Source organism: Mauremys mutica, chromosome 8 (genome assembly GCF_020497125.1).
Source record: "Mauremys mutica isolate MM-2020 ecotype Southern chromosome 8, ASM2049712v1, whole genome shotgun sequence".
Taxonomy (NCBI): domain Eukaryota; kingdom Metazoa; phylum Chordata; order Testudines; family Geoemydidae; genus Mauremys; species Mauremys mutica.
This window is the reverse complement of record NC_059079.1, coordinates 39,722,724-39,743,608: the sequence shown is the minus strand read 5'-3', so window position 1 is coordinate 39,743,608 and position 20,885 is coordinate 39,722,724. Positions and strand designations below refer to the sequence as shown.

General features: G+C 39.6%; 1 protein-coding gene across 2 annotated transcripts in view; it reads left to right on the top strand.

The window, feature by feature from the left end:
* Positions 1-20,885, top strand: part of COL11A1 (collagen type XI alpha 1 chain) — a 184,482-nt gene that overhangs the window by 35,436 nt on the left and 128,161 nt on the right. For both annotated transcript variants that reach the window (XM_045028544.1, XM_045028545.1), the window contains 11 exons: positions 130-183; positions 296-349; positions 957-1,010; positions 8,126-8,179; positions 8,308-8,352; positions 9,677-9,730; positions 9,827-9,871; positions 10,270-10,323; positions 10,797-10,841; positions 16,350-16,403; positions 19,664-19,708. In XM_045028544.1, coding sequence (XP_044884479.1) covers positions 130-183; positions 296-349; positions 957-1,010; positions 8,126-8,179; positions 8,308-8,352; positions 9,677-9,730; positions 9,827-9,871; positions 10,270-10,323; positions 10,797-10,841; positions 16,350-16,403; positions 19,664-19,708 — 558 coding nt within the window. The remainder of the gene's footprint in view (positions 1-129; positions 184-295; positions 350-956; positions 1,011-8,125; positions 8,180-8,307; positions 8,353-9,676; positions 9,731-9,826; positions 9,872-10,269; positions 10,324-10,796; positions 10,842-16,349; positions 16,404-19,663; positions 19,709-20,885) is intronic.

Sequence of the window (20,885 nt, the reverse complement as noted above, 5' to 3'; positions counted from 1 at the left end):
TCTTGGTATTTAACATTGTATTCCTAAGTTGTTGTTTGGCTGAGATGTTTGACAATTTTGTTTAGCTAGCTGTTCTAGCTTTTTGCTGCCACATATAGTATGATTTTAAAGACTTTTGTTTAAATTCAGGGTCCTCGAGGTATTCAAGGTTCTATTGGTCCAAGTGGGAAACCTGGCAAAAGAGTGAGTAACATAAATCTGGTAAAAAATTAAATTGAAATCCAAATGAATTAACACTTTCTCATTACTCTGGATGTCAGTTGTTGGCATCTTCAAATGTTTGTATTCTTTTCAGGGTCGTCCAGGAGCTGATGGCTCTAGGGGAATGCCGGGAGAACCTGGTTCAAAGGTATGAGATCTGAGGTCATATTTTATTCATGGTGTGGATGATGCACATTTTAAATAGGCATTAAACTGCCCTCCACCACACTGCAAATGTAAAAACAATGTAGAAAGCTATTTTGCAATGAAAATGATGATTCAGACAACCAGATAAGAGGCAATAGTTGAGCCTGAATCATCCATTTAAATATATGGTAATTCATGGTAATGGACTGCAGTGTAACATTTAAGTAATTTGATTATTTGGGCTTGATTTTGATCTCACTTAGGCTGCTTTTTTCACATGGGTGTAACTGTATTTTCTGCAGCGGAGCTACTTCTGATTTATACCAGTATAATGTGTGATTAGAATCAAGCCCTTTGTCCTGATGTTAAATTTATAATGGCATAATTACAATGGAGTGTAAAATCTGGTGCATGACAGCTTCCTCTGCTTTGACACACCCAGGGCCAAATTCTGATGTTCAGATGCATGTGCTCAACTCCAAATGACTTGTTGAGATGTGCACATATATCCATGGGCAGAATTTAGACCACAGTGAGCAGGTATAATTTACTAAGAATATTACAAAGTGTAATAGTCATTTCTAAATCTCTAATTTTTTCTTTCCTAGGGTGATAGAGGGTTTGATGGTCTTCCTGGTCTACCTGGTGATAAAGGTCACAGGGTAAGATAAACATGAATGTTTATATGAAAGCTTATTAACATCACTTCATTTAAAAAAAAACATAGGACTGTGGAGAGAGTTAAGTCAGAGAACATGTCAGAATTTCATGTTGCAGTATAGTGTCAGAATTGTATTTTTGCAAGCATTTCATGTAAAGATTCCAGTAACATGAATTTATAGTTAACAATCCACATACATATTTTTTTATTTAAATATATTTGCAGAATTTGGGCTAGATTCTCAATGGGTGTAAATTGAAGTAGTTTCCTTAAAGTCAATGGAGATATGCTGATTTACTTCAGCTGATTTACTCCAGCTGTCGACTGGGTTGAAGCAGATTATTAGAAGAAAGTTGCAATATAATAGTGTAAAAATTCTATGCTGAGTATGTGTGTATCCCATAACCAGTATAGTCATAGGGCTCATTTCCATGATGTTTCAATAGGCAGATTGTATGCCAGTGGTGCCTTCTCCTCTCTGGGACCCCCCCATTGCAGATTGGGAATTGAGGTCACACAAAAAGTCTGTGGCCCAGCAGTGAATTGAAGCCGGGTCTCCCTTCCACTAGTGCAGTGCCCCAACAACAGGCCATCCTTTTTCCCTTGCTCTGAGGATACACAGAATTTAACGTCTTTGAACACAGAGTAATGCAGAAAGTTTTGCAATTGTTTGTTCATGTTCATGGAAAACAACATCCTTGACTTGTAATTTTTTTTAAACACCATTAAAAAGGCTTGCTCAAACAAAGTAGCAATCAAGAATACCTACAATGCTAAGCTGTATTGCTTACTGACAAGGACTGACTCAGTCCAAACACTTCAAATATCAACATTCCAGAACTTGGAGAAAGACCAGATCTGAGAGCTAATTTTGGTTGTGTCTGGCCCTGTATAGCAGTTGTGGTGGAAGAAGTCTTCCTTTTGGAATGCATCCCTATTGCAAGCGCTAGTCACAACTGCAGTTCCCTGTACTCTCCTGAATGCGGTTCTCCTGCTAGTTCTCTTGTAAGTCTTAGCCACCATAGAAGGAACTAGAAGAAGGCAGGATAATGATTCCATCCTCTTCGAGAGTGGAGCTAGCAAACCACAGATGGAAGTATATGCTGCAATCTTCAAAGGGCTTGTGCAGTAGCTACACTTCCCAGGAACTTGGGGAGACATTAAATACTTGCCATATTCCTACAGTGTAGTGTGTTGTAGTAATATTTGAAGTTGTTCTCCTCAGTCCTGTTTGTATGTAGCATAGAGGGAACTCTTATTTTTACTACAATTCACAATTCTCTCAATCATTTTTCATCAAACCCTTTCTTCCTAGAGAATAAAACAAGCAGCTGTTTGCAGATTTGAAATGTGGGTTGATCTGTGGGTGGCCAGTAGATTAAGATCTAGTCCTGTGATACTCAATTAGTTCTACTCAATTTGAGAATTTTATGTCAAGAGGTGGGCCATTTGCACAGAAGACTGACAAAATAATAATAATAAAAACCTTCAGGTGCCAATAAAGACCTTGACTGCAATGTAAGTATTAGTGTTTCTATCTTTTAACAAAGTTTACAAATCAATATTATTACCAGTGTTTGTGACAATCTCTAATGGGAGAAGTGACCAATGATCTCTGGCAAGCTTTGTGAAGAGGGGTTTATAGGAGGTCAGGGCAAGGCACACACACTGGTGAAGATGCTCATCTGTCAGATGATTTCAGTGTTGGTTTTTTACCATGTTCATGGTAGAAAACCCAGATTTGCAGAGGTACGTTCATCCAAACATTGGTAAGAGCTATATGGCTAGATTATGGCTATTCTGAAACTGGTCAGCATATTGAGTCAAGAAATCACAAAGTCCCATTTCTCTGAATTTTTTCTTCAAGATATCTGAGCTCTGGAGCCCTACAATTTATAATTGAAAGGCACCTTCAATTAAATCAAGAATGTTCTTGGCTTCAGAAGGGCAGAGTTCATCAGTAGGGCCAACAAATGGATCACGAACAAATAAAAGCAATTCCTTTGGAATTTTTAAATTCTCAAATCACACTTTAAAATTTTTGGTCAGATTGTTCAGGAATTCTTGCATAATTTTCATCCAAGTTTCATTGGTAGCAACAACACACAATGTGGTAAAGTGCAACATCTTTTCTGTTGTCTGTCTGAAAGATTTCAAGATTCCTCTGAAAGGCGCACATTTTTCCAAACAGATCCCTGAGACTGCTTGCACGGCCTTGGAGCTTCAAGTTGAGGGAATTCAAGTCACCAGTAATATCACACAGAAAAGCTACTGGTGACATAGAGGGGACTTCATTCATAAATTCCAGGAACTCACGAGCTATGCTGGTTTTGTAGTTTGAAAGAAATTCTATTTCTTTTTGAAGCACACAATCCCTCTCTAACACATGCTCCCTACTTAACCAGCGAACATTATTATGCTGCAGTAGAACACTGAATTTGGCTGAAACATCTTGTAAAAGAGCTTTAAAAAATGAAGTTGGAAGGTAGAAGCTGAACGTATCTCATTCACCCATCTTATCACAATACCCATTGTTTTTTTTTGAGTCCCCTGACAATTTACCGTACAAGACAGTCTGGTGAATGATGCAATGAAGTGTATTTAATGAAGGGTGAATCACTGCCAAATGTGAAGCAAAGCCCTTCTCTTTCCCTGTCATAGAGGGACCTCTGTCTGTAACAAGCAAGCTTACTTTCTACAGATCTAAATTTTTTTTTTCAAAAAAGCCTTTAACTTTTCAAAAATTCTCTCCTGTGGCATAGGTTTCTAATGGTAGTGAGCACAAAAATCTAACAAACAGTGATAGCTAGGCATTGTCACTTAAATTGCTTGATTTGTCCACTGCAAGAGACTTGTTGGCATTTTTAAAATCAGAAATCAGTGCTAACAAATAAACTTTCTAAATTACCTCCAATCTTCGCACTGTTGTGGAATCAGACAGGGGAACCTCCTTCACACAGTTCACAATGTCATCTTTGTTTTTTATCTTCTGCAAAAAGCTCCTCCAGCATTCCCAGCGTGCATTCCTTCACAAGCTAGGCATCCAGGAAAGTCTTTTTCTTTTTAGCTATTACCAACATTTTCGAAGAGAAGTAGCTGTTGCTTTTTCCTTTACAGTCGCTGATGTTGTGAGAATGACATTTGAAGTGCGATGCAAAGACTTCCAATTTTCAGTTTTGTCACGTCTTGTAACATTGCCAGGACAGGCTGCGTTGAAGTTACCATGCTTTGATTCAAAGTGATGTCTCATGTTGATGACCCCACAGATAGATAAAGTGGTTTGGATTATTAAACACAAAGGTTTTGCGTTTAAATGAGGTGGCATAATAAATAGAAAATCCGCTGTCCAGTTTGGGTTAAAACCTCGGTTTCTGCTGTCAAATTTCCTCCCACTTGCATTCATTTTTGGCTCAATTTCCATCACTAATGAAAAAAATGGGCAGTGTCCTAGCTCAATCCTATTGCAAGAACTTAAGACCCAGTAAGCAGTGCTTAATTTGTGCCTGGACTTACTGGGGCTGAGCCCCAGCGCCTCTAGGCTTGGCAGTTCATAGTTCTGACACCTCTGGACTCCCAACCAGCAACTGTTGCTCTCCAGCTGTCCAGCTCTGAAGGCAGCACTGCCGCCAGCAGCAACAAAGAAGTAAGGGTGGTGTGGTATGGTGTATTGCCATCCTTACTTCTGTGCTGCTGCTGCTGGTGGCATTGCCTTCAGAGCTGGGTGCCCAGCCAGCAGTCGCCACTCTGGCCACTCAACCATTGCTTAACTTGTGCTGGGGCTTGCTTGGGCTGAGCCCTGGCACTTCTTTCATTACAAATTAAGCACTGCCAGTAAGTTACTAAGGAAGGCATAGGCAAATGATAGGCAGTGCATCACTATTTGTGAATTTAATTATAAACATTGTTTTAAGGTGAGCTGGCGGGCCACACAGGAATCTTTGGCAGGCCAAATTTGGGCCGTGGGCCGCCTACTGAGTATCACTGACCTAATCACTGTGCATCTCTCATGTGGCCTCTGAAGACTGAGTAACTCTTCCAAAGTTGACTTAGGGCATGGCTACAATTGCAGATGTAGAGCGCTTTGAATTAAACCAGCCTTCATAGAGCGCAGTAAGGAAAGTGCTGCAATCTGTCCACACTGACAGCTGCAAGTGCACTGGCATGGCCACATTTGCGGCACTTGCAGCGACATTGGGAGTGGTGCATTATGGGCAGCTATCCCAGCATGCAAGTGACTTCAACGTGCTTTTAAAATGGGATGGGTAGGGTGGAATGTGACAGGGAGTGTGTTGTGTGTATGTGGGGGGAGAGAGCATGGATTTTTGGGGGACTGAGAGCATGTCAGCATGCTGTCTTGTAAGTTCAGACAGCAGCAGACCTCTCTCCCCTCCCCACCCCGCCTCTCTCTCTCTCACACTGCATTCCACAAAAATGATTACTTTGTCTCAGAGCCGGCTGTCAGAAAGGGAGCTTTCAAAGGCCATATCCGCATTCCTAGGCGAGTTCAAAACAATGACAAGAATAGCCACTTGACTTAAGGAGATTATGGGACATTTCTGGAGGCTGATCAGAGCACAGTAATGCAACACTTCATTCACACTGATGCCCAGGCATTGTAGCCAAGGCACAGCAAACATTATTCCTCTTGCTGAGGTGGAGTAGCAGCAGTGCTGTAGCCGCGGAGTCAGAGCGCTCTTTGTGCCTTGCCAGTGTGGACAGGTAGTGAGCTAGAGTGCCTGGAGCTCCTTTATTGCGCTGTAACTTGCAAGTGTAGCCAAGCCCTTAAGGTGAAGAGATCTATGTCTGCTTTCTAATATGGTGTAGCAGAGTTGGCAAACTTTATGACCTTTAATTGTACAGTGAAAGCAACCTTTTTTGTTCTTCAGAAATATGGATATTGAATTCATATTTTCTAAACAAATGTAAAATATCTGAAAATATTAATAAAAAGAAATAAAGAAAGCCTTTTCCAAGTCTTCCATCCCATTGTTTGGAAATCACTATAATACAGGGTTTTTCAAACAGGGGTCGTTGCTTGTGTAGGGAAAGCCCCTGGCAGGCCGGGCTGGTGTGTTTACCTGCCCCATCTGCAGGTCTGGCCGATCGTGGCTCCCACTGGCCGCGGATTGCTGCTCCGGGCCAATGGGAGCTGCTGGAAGCAGCGGCCAGTAAGACCCTCAGCCCATGCTGCTTCCAGCAGCTCCCATTGGCCCAGAGCAGTGATCCGTGGCCAGTGGAAGCCGCGATCGGACCTGCGGACGGGGCAGGTAAACACACTGGGCTGGCCTGCCAGGGGCTTTTCCTACACAAGCGGTGACCCTTGTTTGAGAAACCCTGCTATAATACTTATTAAAATGAGAGTCCTCTAAATATTTAGAAAGTATGACAAATCTGAAAGCAGTCCCATTCAAATCTAAAGCAGATAACTGTAGCCCTTCAGATTCATGTTTAGTGAGAGGACATAATGCAAGGAGCTGTTTGCATAAACATTCACCTCTGTACTCCCTGTAATAAAGAAAGCACAGCGGAAAAAGAAATAAATCCTTTTCTCCTGTAGTTATATTTTATCTGCAAGAATACTGATGTTGTTTTAAAAAACCCCACCAATCTTTAGCATATTCTTTTTAGGAATCTTTTCATGTCTAGTCATGTTTGAACTGGGAACACATACTATAATTTCCGGACCGGATGTCTGTCTGGAAGACATATGCTTTAGGCAACCACAAATTATTGAGCTCCCTATAGGAGTAACTGGATGAAATTCTATGGCCTGTATTATATAAAGAGGTTAGACTACATCATCTAATGGTTCCTTCTGGCATTAGCTCTATGAATCTATGAATTTGCATGCAATTTAAGTATTTAGATTTATGAAGAATATGCCTATCCAAAGGTATATCAAATGTATATAAAAATAAAAGAATAAAAAACAGTCTAAAACTAAAACTTAGAGATCCCCCAAATTAAAGACCTCCACCATGCCCATCCTATCCATTCAGACCTTGTTCTGTGTTAGCAGACCAATGGAAGAAGAGAATTTGAAGGCTGAGGACACCTTACTGATAATGAGGTTCCTTCAACCTCATGATTAAACCAGGACATTGTTAACCCAAGCTCCTAAAATAATCTCAACTGCCACAGTATTACAAGAAGACTGAGGAAGCCTCTCAGATAAACCAAGTGCCAACCAGCTGAAAGATTTATAGATTTAAACCTATATGTTAAATTGCACCCAGAAAGTAATTAGAAGCCAGGTGATGGACTACAAGTGTCATGTGCTGCCTTCAATAAATGTCGCTTAACACATAGGAAGCTGCATTCTGTCTGCACCAGTGAATGTTTTTGAATAGTGTTAAGACATAGCTGCATGTAGAACATAACTCAGCTTTGAGGCAACAAAGATGCAGTTAATAGAATCTCACTGTCTTTCTTAATGACCGCACAATCACATTGAACAGAAGAGCAGTGGAATAAACACCTGCCATTCCTTATATAAGAGGCACCTTGGGGTAAATAAGCAATCACTGAAACCTCCCCAGCAGCTCTCTGAAGGAGAAAAAGAATGAGAAAGGAGACACTCAAGAGTGATTCCATATAACTTTCCTAGGATTCACAGCTGTGGTCAGCACCTTGGAAACATGTCTAAAGCTAAAAGAATCAGCATGAATACTTTTATTCAGTCCTACTGATCACTGATTAAAAATCCCCTCTCCAAAAAATCCCCTCTCCAAAAAGAGCTCAATCAGTTGTGTTTAAGTTATGCAGCACACTGGCCTTCTTTAAAAAAGAGAAAAGAAAAATAAATCCTAACCACATCGGTCCAAAATCTGCTAAGGCTCTGTTTACGGATGCCTGAAAAGCACCAGTATGGCCATTCTCATGTTCTTATGGCAGAACCAAGCCTTACATGCAGTAACAATGATACGATTATTGAACATTTCTGAAATGTTAATCCTTCCTCACATTAATGTCGATTTGTACCTGTTTGCTATTACAGTGAAGATGTTCTGACATACCATTATGCAGCTAAAGTGATATTTCACTTTCCCATCTCTTGTTGTTTGCAGCCAGAGTTGGAACCTGCATTATTTTAATATGGCTTTCTTAATTGTACAGGGAGATCGTGGCCCACAAGGACCTCCTGGTGCACCCGGTGAAGACGGAACAAGAGTATGTTACTAGTAACTCCAGCTCACTAATACATACAATAACATCTAAAGCAAGTCCTCCCAGAAGAGGAATATTTTGGTGACGTATACTCTTCACACTAAACCTTCTATTCCTTTCAATAATGACAGGGAGAAGATGGAGAAGTTGGACCCAGAGGTCTCCCAGGTGAAGCTGTAAGCAAAGCTTTTTTACTATTCTATTTCTGGTATGCACGCTGACTGTTTTGCAGAACAAAACCACTCTAAGATTTTCATTCATTTCTACTAAGCTTTTCTCAGAGGGAAAAAAGTGGCAGTTCTGTATGGAGAGTAAACAATAGGCTAGATTCTTCTGGGGTGTAACTCCACTAACGTGACTGGAATTAATCATGGATGAATTCAGTTCAGCGTACACAACTTCCAGAATCACTGGACCTGATCCTTATCTCATTTACTGTGGCACAACTGCACTGACTTCAGTGGATGTAGTCCTGATTTACATGAGGACAGTGAGGACATAGTCAGTCTACTGAAACCTCTAGGGATATTTCACAACAGTCTGCTTTTTGTAAATATTTGGCTGCAAAATATCACCCAAATTCACTTCCCTTGCCCACACTGCTTCTCTTTATTGTATATTTTGCAATTGTTACATGTCCAAGAATTCCACTGATATCAGTAGGAATTCCACTGGTGCTGTCACTGCAGAACAGAGATCTGCAGTGCAGGCAAGAGATCCAGGGCCTGGCTCAGAAAGGATAATTTTATCCTAAATATCTGACATATGCCCTTTCCAGATACAAAGTGGGTGTAAAATGCTACTGAGTCAGAATGATAGTAATTTGCATCCTCTTTACATATGAGGAAGCAAAGAGGAGAATGAGGCCTGTCTACTTCAGCCACAGTGTCTGATGACACAAATAATGAAAAATAAAATGCACTTACACTGTGGGAAGTTAAAAATAATACTAGGGAACACATTTTGCTCCCCCTCCTCAGAAGAATGGTCCCATTGATTTCAGTGGAATTGCTTGTGGGAACAGGTCTGCACTTCTGCTTGTGGAAGAGTTTCCATTTGTTTATTATAAAGAGAAAGACTCCAAATGAGTAATTTTCAGCTATCTAGCAGAGATTTTACTACCAAGAAAGATAGCACTTTCCACAGCAATACAGAACATGACAAAAATCATTGAAACCACCTTGTTTTCATTAAATACATAAATAGTCGGCGCTCAGATCAAGTGACTGTGGAAGGTGCTGCACCACTGTTCAAAGCAGTGGCAGGCAGAAAATCTCCCCCTTTGACCTTTCTCTGGTATGAGAGACAGAGCTACTTGACAAAAGGTGCCTTCAACCCATATTGTGCTACCGATACAGGGCAGAGGTCAGGAGGATCCCATGTAGTAGTGAATCCTTTTGTCGGGCTTCACTGCCTCCCTCCCTCCTACTCCTGCGGCCTACCCGCTTGTAAGGAGGAATTGCACCTACATTTTTAATATGAATTGTGTCTTCTCTTCAGGGTCCAAGAGGACTACTGGGCCCCAGGGGCACACCCGGTCCCCCAGGACAACCTGTAAGTATGGCATAAAGAGTGAGGTATTTTAGATGTGCAATTTCCAGTAAAAAATAATTCTGCCCAGTGTTGCCTCTATTTTTGTTCTTGTTGCAGGGTGTTGCAGGTGTTGATGGCCCCCCAGGTCCAAAAGGAAACTTGGTAGGTAGATAATTAGGGAAACAGAGGTTTGGGATTGTCAAAATTCTTCCCCTTCCCTACCCCCATCACTGTTTAATCTAAAATTCAGATTCCTCTCGATGTTATATTGAAGAGAATAGCCTTGTGTACCATCTGCTTAAACCTAAATTCTGCCCTCATTTAACCTCCTGCAACCCTCAGACTCCAGCTGTCAGGGTGTAAGTATGGGTGGAATTAGCCCCACATTAATAAAATGTTGGTGATATAAATTAATTTTAAAATCAGACTAGAGAGATGGTTAGTTGGTAGATTTAAAAGAGGGAAAACCCAGAGATGTGCTTATATTTCTTTAGGCCTGAGAATGAAGATTTGTAACACAGAAGCCCAAACTTAATGCGTCTGTATTTTTTGCATGGTAGGGTCCTCAAGGGGAACCAGGACCTCCTGGTCAACAAGGAATCCCAGGTCCACAAGTAAGTGTTCAGTAACCCACAGGTTATATCACATTCCTTTAAACAAATGTTTAATGAATGCAGACTAGCACAGGGTTAGCTTTTCATATGCAGGATTGATAAAGCATGAAGGATTTTATAAATAATGCTGAAAATGTACATAATACAGTGGGAGCAGAATTTTAAAGCAAGCTTGCAGAGGGCTTTTTCATTCGCAAGAAAAATGACTCATTCAGTGTTCCTGGAATGCCAGCAGGAACGGCCACACCTGTAGGAGGGTTCTGAATAGGATCCTGTTACAGACTTGATGCCAGAATAGTAGCCTGTGCAAAAGGCTCACACAAAGCTCCTTATCTAACTGGTTTAAAAAACCCCCCACGCTTATATTTTATATTTGCCGCTATGTTTAAACAGATTAATGAGGGCTCTTTAATAGGGAAAATGTACGTATATTGTTATCCCTGATTTCTCACACACTGGCTTCTTTCTAATAGGGGCTTCCTGGTCCACAAGGTCCTATTGGAGCTCCTGGTGAAAAAGTAAGTTATAAGATTATTCTGGTATTTCGTAATCAGTGTATCTGTGTAACAACCTCTGGTTAAGTGGTTAAGGGCTTTTCTTTTTGTTTAGATATTGGATACCTACGTTCTCAAACATAGCAAAATTCCCTAAAACCACCAAGTAAAGTAATGAACAATATGGGCCTAACTCTTTTCTCATTTACACCATTTTTTTAACCAGTGTAACTTCCTGAATTTACTCTTTATTCATGCTGATGTTACTAGGATCATAATTTGTCCCATAGCACTAAACTGTACATGATTAAATACAAATAGAGACAGACTGCTGGGCTACAAAAAAAAGTTTTTCCAATGTAAATGTATTTTCTATAAAATAAAATTCTCTCTCATCTCCTATACTTTTAAAATATCTACCTCTTTCTTTAAACTGAGGGCCTGATTCTGCTCTCATTTACACTGATGGTACATTGGCATAACTCTGGAGTTCCACTGGAGTAGCTGTGGTATAATTTAGATCAGAATAAGGCCCTATTTGTTTATCCTTGTGTTTCCTGAGCAGTAACATTCTGCTGCAAGTTCTAATTATGTCCGTTTAAAATTTCAAACTCCTAGTAATTGTCTCCTTTCTTCTTTTAGATCCCCAGTTTATTCCACTCTGGTTTCCTTCTCATTCATTGTTTAATATCTTCCTAGTGCTCTAGTATCTCAGCTTCTTAGTGGGAGGGATTGAGGGGGATTTTAGGAAACAATATACAGACTTCCTACCTGCCTGTCTTCCCCAGAATGTTATTCTCGGAAGATGGCTGTGTCCACAACATATTCATTCCACAATCAATCATGAATGCATAGCATGCCTTTCAGCTATCAGAGGTTCAGGGCTATAAGACATGGTCTGCCTCTTTATCTTGACTTGTTTCATTCATATAACGTGACCATTTTTCTGCTTCTAAAGTGCCAAGTACAGATCAGCTATGTGAAGTAAAAAAGCTTTTCCCCCTCCCCTGAGTTGTATATATTTCTTGTAGAAACAATCCTGCAGTCTACATTTGAGCAAAACTCCCACTATAGTCAATGGGAGTTTTGCATGAGTGAGAATTGCAAGATCTGGCCTTGCATGCTCATCTGTTCTCGCATGGAATTGCTCTGATTTTAAGTCTTTTATCCCATAGTTGTTTTTACTTTATCCCTGACATCTATATCAGATAGCTTAGAGGTGTAAACTAATTGTATTTTTATATGTAACACCTACAATATATTGTTTAGGGGCTTTTTCACAATAGTGATTCACGTAGGGGATGGTTCACTAGCCATTATAATAGAGATTACAAGGATAAATAGGCTAAGAAGGTGTGACTACTTTGCTTGCTTCCTACCTATCCATATACTTACCTTATTTTTTGAGTTTTCTTGGCTTGGTAGTCTTTTCTGTTTTTGAGTTTAATATTCAAATGAGCTGGCAAACCAGTTTGTTAGCTTTGTTACATTGTAACTTACTGCTAGGTAGAAATGTTATGTTCATTCCTGGGTTAAAAAAGGGAAGGTAGATATCCCAAAGATAATAACATCTCTTAAATAAATGTATTGGAGCAGTGACAGGTGTCACATTTCATATTAAAAAATCCAGCCTTCGATCTTCATTGTTATTTCTGCTAGTTTCTCCCTACAGGATAGAAACCATCTTGCACCCACCCAGCATTATATACATTTCTACAGGCTACGTACCCTCCCAAAACATCATAGAGACAGGAGTTGAGTTGATATGGAATGTGTTACATTTCAACTGTAGTCAAAGAATTTTTAAAAAAATCATACCTTAAAGACATAACCCTGCATTTGGAATAGAGTGGAGTCAGACCACCACAAGGGACAGAAATCCTGCTGGAATTTCCCAGAATGCAAGATAACTTTCTTCACTACTACACCTCTTCAAGATGCAGCATACTCCAGCCAGTGTCCTAGGCCCATTCAGTGAGCTGGTGATGAGTGGAAAGAACAGGGCCATGCCTCATTCCCACTCTCTTTGGGGTCTCTGTTACCCATGTGGAAGCACAGAGAGTGTAATGCCAAGCACAAGAATTACAACTTGTGTGGGGCCTTTAGAGGAAGATGACTTCAGTAAATTAAACACATGCATAAGGCTTTATATGCTAGATAGACTTTGGGGCATATTGGCTTGTGCAGTATAAACTTCATGAGCTGAAGGGTGCATGTTCTCCTCTCTCAGCTGCCCTATGCAAAAGTAACTCTGACATCCTGAGACCATACACACACTCTCTGTTGCTCCAGTAAGTGTAGTGCTTACACACTCAACATGTACCAAGAGTCATCTTAGAAACACCATATGTGTAAGTTCCATACTTGTCCCTGAGTATCTCAGAATAATTGCCCCAATTGGGCCTACTGGGAGGGATTGCAGACCAAGGACTCTGGACTTGGTTTTGCCAGAAGAGAGAAATGGCACTTGAAGAGAAGGAAGAATGCAGGCCACTCAGGAAATTAACTTTTATACGCAATGTCTGCAGGAGTCTACTCACCTAGAAACTTTTCTGTGTACAAATTGCCTTGCACAAGTCAATTTTACGAGAGGAGGTTCTGGCAAGTAAAATTTTAAAAGGACATTTTTCAACCCAAACCTGCCCCCATAGAATGATTTCCCTTTCCAGAGTCACCTCTAAAGTTTTCCATGTGAAACTCACCCACATCTAAAGTTTTCTCTGCTAAAATATACTGGCACCTAAAATTTCCCCTGCTTGCATCTAAATATTTAAATGAATCCAATATGTTACACGTTGGCATCTCTGATATTGGAGGACCAAGCAGTGACATTTTAAATATTGATAGAAACCTTTCCCTCTGACACCGAAAGCTTTCCTGGTCCAAACCCAGTCACACCATTACTTGTCTATGCTCAAACCCATTCACATAAAAAATTTCCCCCATCTAAACCTGCTAATATAGGTTTCCCTCACAAAAGTTTCATAACAAATTTTTAGGTGCCCTCTCTCTTAGGATCAGGCCTCCCACTAATAGATGGAAATTTTCTATAAAAGTTTGAATTGATTTGATGCAATATATTCAGCACAGCCAATCCATCAAGATTACTCATTCTCGAGGGTCCAGTCCTAAAAAGGAACTCAGGAGTAACTCTACTCACATGGGCAGTCCAAGTGAAATCAATGGGACTACTTATGTGAGAAAAGTTTCTCAGAAGTATAAGTGTATGAGAATGTAAAAAACCCAGCAGCAATCATATTGCTGCCAGCATACCAGAATATACCCAGATGACTAATTAGAAACCTAGCAACCTTAGGTCAATGCCTGGCACTAATACAGGAATGCCTGTTTGAGCTCTTGTTTCCTCTTTGGTAAGCCTGTGTACTGAGAGTGGGCACAGCTACAGACTGGGCATGGACCAGGACAAAGACCATAAGGACACTGATGATTTTGTAGGTGTTGCAGCTGATGAATGCTGTGATGCCATGAGGGTACTAAATAAGAAAAATGTCCAACAAAAAGGGGATGCATTTGTCATTATCCAGCTAATGTAAATTGCCCTGGGTGATGATGGCTTGGATGTTACTAATTTTAATTTGGTCTGTTGATGTTCATTACAGGTTGATTCTGTGACTCACATAGGTTTTCATAATGCATTTGTGATTAAAGTATCATTTTGTTTTGTTTGGGCTACATATTCTTGAAACCCTTAGGAACGAATGTTGCCAATTTGCTTTGCTGCTCTAATGTGGTGTAGACTTAGGTTAAAGTCTAGGTTGGAGACTAGGACCCAACCTGGATTTATTATTATTTTTTTTTGTTCTAATAAAATTTCTAGTTATATAACATGGTTTTTGGTTGACGGACGGACATCAAACACATCTCTTATGACTCTTTGAAGATCATCAGCAAACCTTTCATTTCCAAAGAGTCACATTCTGTCCTGCCATGCACACAACTTACCCTCTAATTGTAGCTGTTTTTGTGTTTGAAACAGTGCAAGCCAATGACCAGCCAGCTCTCATCCCTGGATTCTGTGACTCACCTACATCATTCAAACTGTTCTTCCTTTGCAACTTTAGATGCTACTGCCTCTGGCCTCCTCTGGATTCTGGGTGACATCCTGGCCCCTTTAAGTCAAAGAGAGTGTGCCATTGATTTCAGTGGGGCCAGGATTTCACCCTTTGTCATTTTCTGTTCTTTGTACATTACTTTGCATAGTGAACACTACATTATTTTTCTCCACTTGTTCCTTTCATGTCTTTGTGTATACATTTTAGAGGTGAATGATATGTGCAATGGGTACATTCTCTCCATCATAACTGCTATGGTCCATTTCTAAATGTAATTTTTCCTTGTTTTTCCTCCTTGTGCCTTTCATTTCTCGTCTGCTCAATGATACTTTCTGAACAACAATGCATTTTTCCAATGGCCTCTACTTTACTCAGTCATCTTCTCTCTTACAACCCAGATAAATATATTTTTACATCTTTCTAATTCGCATATTCATTGTATTTGGAGACATTTTCAAAAAGAAAAGTTGGTTAAAATTATGGTGAATCTGAAAACTGATGCTGAGTGTACTTTGATGCTGAAGTTTTTCATACAATTCTGTAAACAAACATCATTTTCCTGCTGTTATTTTTCCTCATTTCATCACATCAGTTTAACTGGGAAACAACATGTTATTCCTTCTCTCTCATCTGTCCTTTCTACTTAATTTTCTTCCCAGGTGCTTATGCTTTTGTTTAGTTTTTTTCAATCATGTTCATTCAGTTCTGTTTTGATGATTAACATGGTTATAGGAATCTCACACTTTTTGAGGTAAAAGGCAAGTTAGTTTAACATTACAAATGGATATTTTTGAGGTATGGCCAGTACTCAGGTGGAGCAAGTATTTCAGTATCCAACTATATCTAGTTGAAATATTTAAAGCCAGAAGAGAATCCAAAAGGAAATACTTTTTTCACACAATGCATAATTAGTTTGTGGAACTCATTGCCACAGTATGTTGCTGAACCCAACAACCTGGAGAGATTCAAAGAAGGATTAGCTGTTTATATGAATATTCAGTCATAATATTAACAACACAAATTTTGGAAGGGAGATAAACCCTCATGCTTCAGGTCTTAAGTCTCTAACTATTAGAAATAGATTATTCAGTATCTGTCAACTGAGGGGTTTCTTGCTCCATCCTTCTTGGACAGGATACTGGTCTAGATGGACCATGGGTCTGATGCCATATGGCAATTCCTCTGTTCCTTTCTCATTTGCACTAGTGAGCATTGAGAGTAACTTTTTTGAAGTCGTCGGAATTGTTATGGATTTACACTGGTGTAATGGAGATCAGAATCTAAGTCTCTGGATCTCGCTTTTGGAACACTCATCTTTTATTTATTTTTCCCATCACTTTGTATTCTTTAACATATTTCTTTTTGTTCATAGTTAATTTGTTTGTTGCAATCTATTTTAGCGTGAGCAACATATTTGTTTAATATTATTCCTAAAATGTATCCTTTTTGTTGTCTTTAGGGACCACAGGGCAAGCCTGGCCTACCGGGACTTGCTGGTTCTGATGGGCCTTCTGTAAGTAATTTTGTCTTTTGAATGTCTAAATTCTGTTAAAAATCAGTATGCAGGTTTGGGTCACTGCATGCAAAGTGCTGCATTACAAGAAAAGAAGCAGCACTCTTAGTTGGGAACAAACTTGTAAAGCCTGTGTATACCTCTGTATTATTTGAACTTGAGACATTATTAAAGTTAGGGGGCTACTAAGATTTGCTGAAGCTCTTTAGAAATGTGTACCTTGATAATCAATCATGATTGCAACATCTGCACTGACATGCTATGATAAGCCAATAGCCAGAGAGACATACAGTGGGTCAGATCCACTGTCTCATTTATGTCAATGTGGCAGTGTAAATGGAGCATTGTAGTGAAGTGAGACTCATTCGTGCGGTGCGTCCTGCTGGTTGTCTTGGAATTAGCTCTTTTCCAGCATATGGAGCGCCCTCTGCAGGCCAGTGTCTCGCCTGCCTCTGGCCCCATGTCCCTCCCAGACCCCGGTACCTGCATACCTCAGGATTCTGCCCCAACAGTACCCCCACTCTCTGGGTCTCCCCTCCCCAGGGAACCCTCAACCCTCTAAGTCCACGTTGCCTCAGTGGCTACTGCCAGTCATCATTTAGCCCCCGCTCACTGGGGCTAACTGCAGTCTGTAAAGGCCACTCATCATTGGCAAGGAGGCTGGACCAGCTGCCTCTGCCTAACCCCAGGCTGCACCTCTGCAACCCCAGTACCAGTTTTGCCTTTAGAAAGGCCAGGCTGGAGCTCCCCAGCTCCTTTTGCCTTTCCCCAGCCCTGCTCTACTCCTGGTACCCTGATCTCCAAGGCAGCTAGCTCTTCCCACTCCAGGGCTTGAGTGAGACTTGTCTCTCAGCTCCCAGCCCACAGCCATCTTATAAGGGCCAGCTGGGCCCTGATTGAACTTGCCACAGCTGTGGCTGCTTCCCCAATCAGCCTAGCTTGACTGTTTTTAAGCCCTGTTCTCCAGGAGTGAGGCATTTGCCCCACGACAGGGATAAAGTATGCACCTATGATAATCAGGAAACTCTCTTGATTTAGGGATTTTCTCAGCTGGCATAAAGCTGGCTACACCTTCCTTCCTCACAGCTCCTAATCAGGGCATATCAAGGGAGTGGACCCCACTCTTTCAGGTTCTGCATGGGGGCAGAGCATTGCCAGTATAAGAATTTTCTGAACATTAGGAAACTCATCTTCATGTAAGCACTTACCCCCAGAGTTACTGGACTCACATGAGTAGCTCCACTACAAAGATACTTACATGAATAAAATTACTCACATTACTGTTCAAAATCAGGTCCTAAACCTCGTAACTATAAAACCAGTGCTCCTAGTGACAGATGAGAGAGAGAGAGAGAGAGAGAGAGAGAGAGAGAGAGAGAAAAAAAGAGAGCTTTCTTGTATCAAAATGTTTATGGTTTTACCACCAATAAGGGCCACTTAATTGAAGGGATCATAAGTCCTCATACTGCTCCCCTCAGTCCTTTCCCCACTATGCCATTTTCTCATATAATAATCTTTCCCCCTTTCCTAGGTCAAATTCCAATCAAAACTTTCAATGACCTCAACAGGAATTTTGCAAGGTTAAGAACTATAGACGTTGTCCCAGGGGCATTAAACTGGGAAAATGAACATATAGATACAGAACTGTATCCATGACCATCAATCTCCCTTTCACCTGAAATTGTAGCACATCCATACAGACTGTTGGCAATGCATATTATGGCATTGTTGGAGATTCCAGTTAGACTTGAATCTTTGTCCACTTCTGCAAGTTTTTCTCACTTCTGAAAACTCTCAGCCCTTACAAACATCACTGGTATTTGAAAACCTGCATTTTGCTACACATAAAAATCAGAAATAAAGACAAATGCAGTGAAGAATGAATAAGCACAGGTAGTCATGTGTTTCCATGTGTATGTGTGTGTGCGTGCTTGTGCACGAACCACTGTCTGCACCCCACCATCTGCCTAGACAGTCATCTCCCTACCTTATGTATGTGTTTTGAAGAGTATGGCAGGCAGGTTAAGTCACTGAAACTAAGCATCGCCCCTGACAGAGGTAGCATTGTAGAATCACAGACTTTCCATGCAGGGTAAATAGTTATAACTTTGTGCACAGTACGATCATCTGCTTGAAGATTAGTTCAGATTTTCAAACCAAGATGTATTTGTTTAAGTAAAACTGAAAAAAAAATGTTAATGCTGTGTGAGGTGAGCAAGACAATAAGTTGTTTCTAGCTATCTGATATTCATCCTTCTAATCAATATTCTAGAATGCATAGATAGATAAGTGATATATTAATTAATAGTATATTTTAAATTCATATTACTAGCTAGCAAACTAAACATAAAAATCAGAAGTTTATCAGTTAAGGATTGGCAGGTATTTTAAAATATGATTTGACATACTGAAAACACTTTTTGGAAGTTAATACCATAAAGAAGTTAATATTTAAGAAGTGGCTATGTGCACAGCAAACCTAAAGATTTATTATACCCTTCAAATAAGAGTGGATGTACACAAAGTAGAAAAAGTGTTACTTCTTGATTTCCTCATACTGTAATCTGCCATTAACATTTTTAATTTCACTTTAGTGTAATTTTTGATGACAGATCAAAAATAATTAATGCTGTCTCCCATTAAGAATGCAGTGAGGAATTAATTTTTTCAGTGATCTCCCTCTCTCTCTCTCACACCCACAAAAGCTTCTTGGGCTACATTTCTAGTGGGAGCCTTATATAATATAATGATATAGAATTTAAACAGTAGCAGCCTGCACCCCTCAAGTTTTATTTTAAAAGTAAGCAATGATTTAAAAGAAAAGCATTTAATTAACGCTATAAATGAGACTAGATCAATCTCTTTATAGGTCTCTCAGAGAACTTTTGTAACCTTTTTATATGCTTTAGGGATTTCTGCATGAAGTTGTATCATGTAGGCTCTTTCAAAATACTGTAGTAATCAAATCTGAGTGTATTTTAGATTAAAAGACTCCTGCAGTTGATCAAAATGTTGCTTAATACATTCACATCAATATAACTACTGTCCAGATTTCTCTTTGTTATATAAACTAGTTGTATATTAAAACAGTAAATCTCTCCTCAAAATCAAAGATGTATTTTTCATGCTGTAGTCCAGAAACAGGGCTGGATTTGGGGTCATGGTGATATTCAATTATTTAAAAACAATTTATATTGTATAATGAATTGTTTTTCACAAAGAGCACATTTTCCAACACATATTTACCTTTCCGTAATCAGGGTCATCCTGGCAAAGAAGGTCAGTCTGGAGAGAAAGGTGCTTTGGTAAGTTTCAAAACGTCCGTAAACGTATGTCTATTCAATTTGTATTTATCTGTTTATTTAGTAAATTTGTCAACCATGTAATCTGTTGCTCTTACAGGTATTGGGAACATAAGTGATAGAAAATGCACCACCCATTCACAGCATATGTGTGCCGACAACCATATTTATTGAGTACCAGTCTGTGAACTCCACAAGCAGTTTTACTTTACCAGGGCACTCTATTTATATTTATTCATGTCTACTCAGGATTTAATATACTGTCACATGGTTCAGACAGATAATTTGCGACTTCTTTGAGTTTGTAGTTTTATAGTGTATGCTGCTTGTGGGGATATTGAGAGGCTCTGTTAGGAGGGTATATCAAAACACACACATTCAATGGATTTTTCAGTCACTTACAGCAAGTCAGTGGAAAATAATTTCTTCACTGTAGTGAAATATTTAAAGGGTTTATAAAGCTCTCTGCCATGTTAAGGCCAGGCATGCTGAATAACACATGACTTCCCAAGTAGTCCTACTGAAGACAACAGAGTAAAGTATTATACATTATAAATAGTATAAATCAGGGTATCAGTATCTGGCCCTTATTCTGCAATCTATTACATGTTTGGGAGCCTTTTTTTTTATTATGAGGCCAGGAAGTATTATGAAACAAGATGTACTACTAAAGTAACAAAGGTTTATCCTCTCTTAATTTTATATTTGCAAAGGTGTAGTGAAATATATTTTTAAAAATCCTCAGGAAACAATAAATGCCAAAAAATCCCCAGTCAGTATCAATTAAATGTTGACTTTTTTTTTAAATCAGACCCTATTAACTTTGGGAAATTTTTAAAAGAGACCATGATTGATTGATTTATTACTCTAAGGAAAATGCAAACACTGAAAAAAGGAGTCAGATTCTGAAAGATCTGTATATATGGGAATAGCAGATGCCTATATGAGAGTAGAGTATGGCACAGAATGTACATTTGTGAGATTTTTTTTTTTTTAATGCTGGGGAAGGGCTAGTAGAGTGATATGCTCTTAAGTCTTTATAGCTAACACATAGCTTCTGTCCTGTGCAGACATCATTAACACTGGTGTGTTCTCCTTATATTTTCAAAATTATCATAATTTCAGATTATTTATGTTGTGGGTTGATGTTTTTAGCCACATCACTTTCATTTGAAATTTC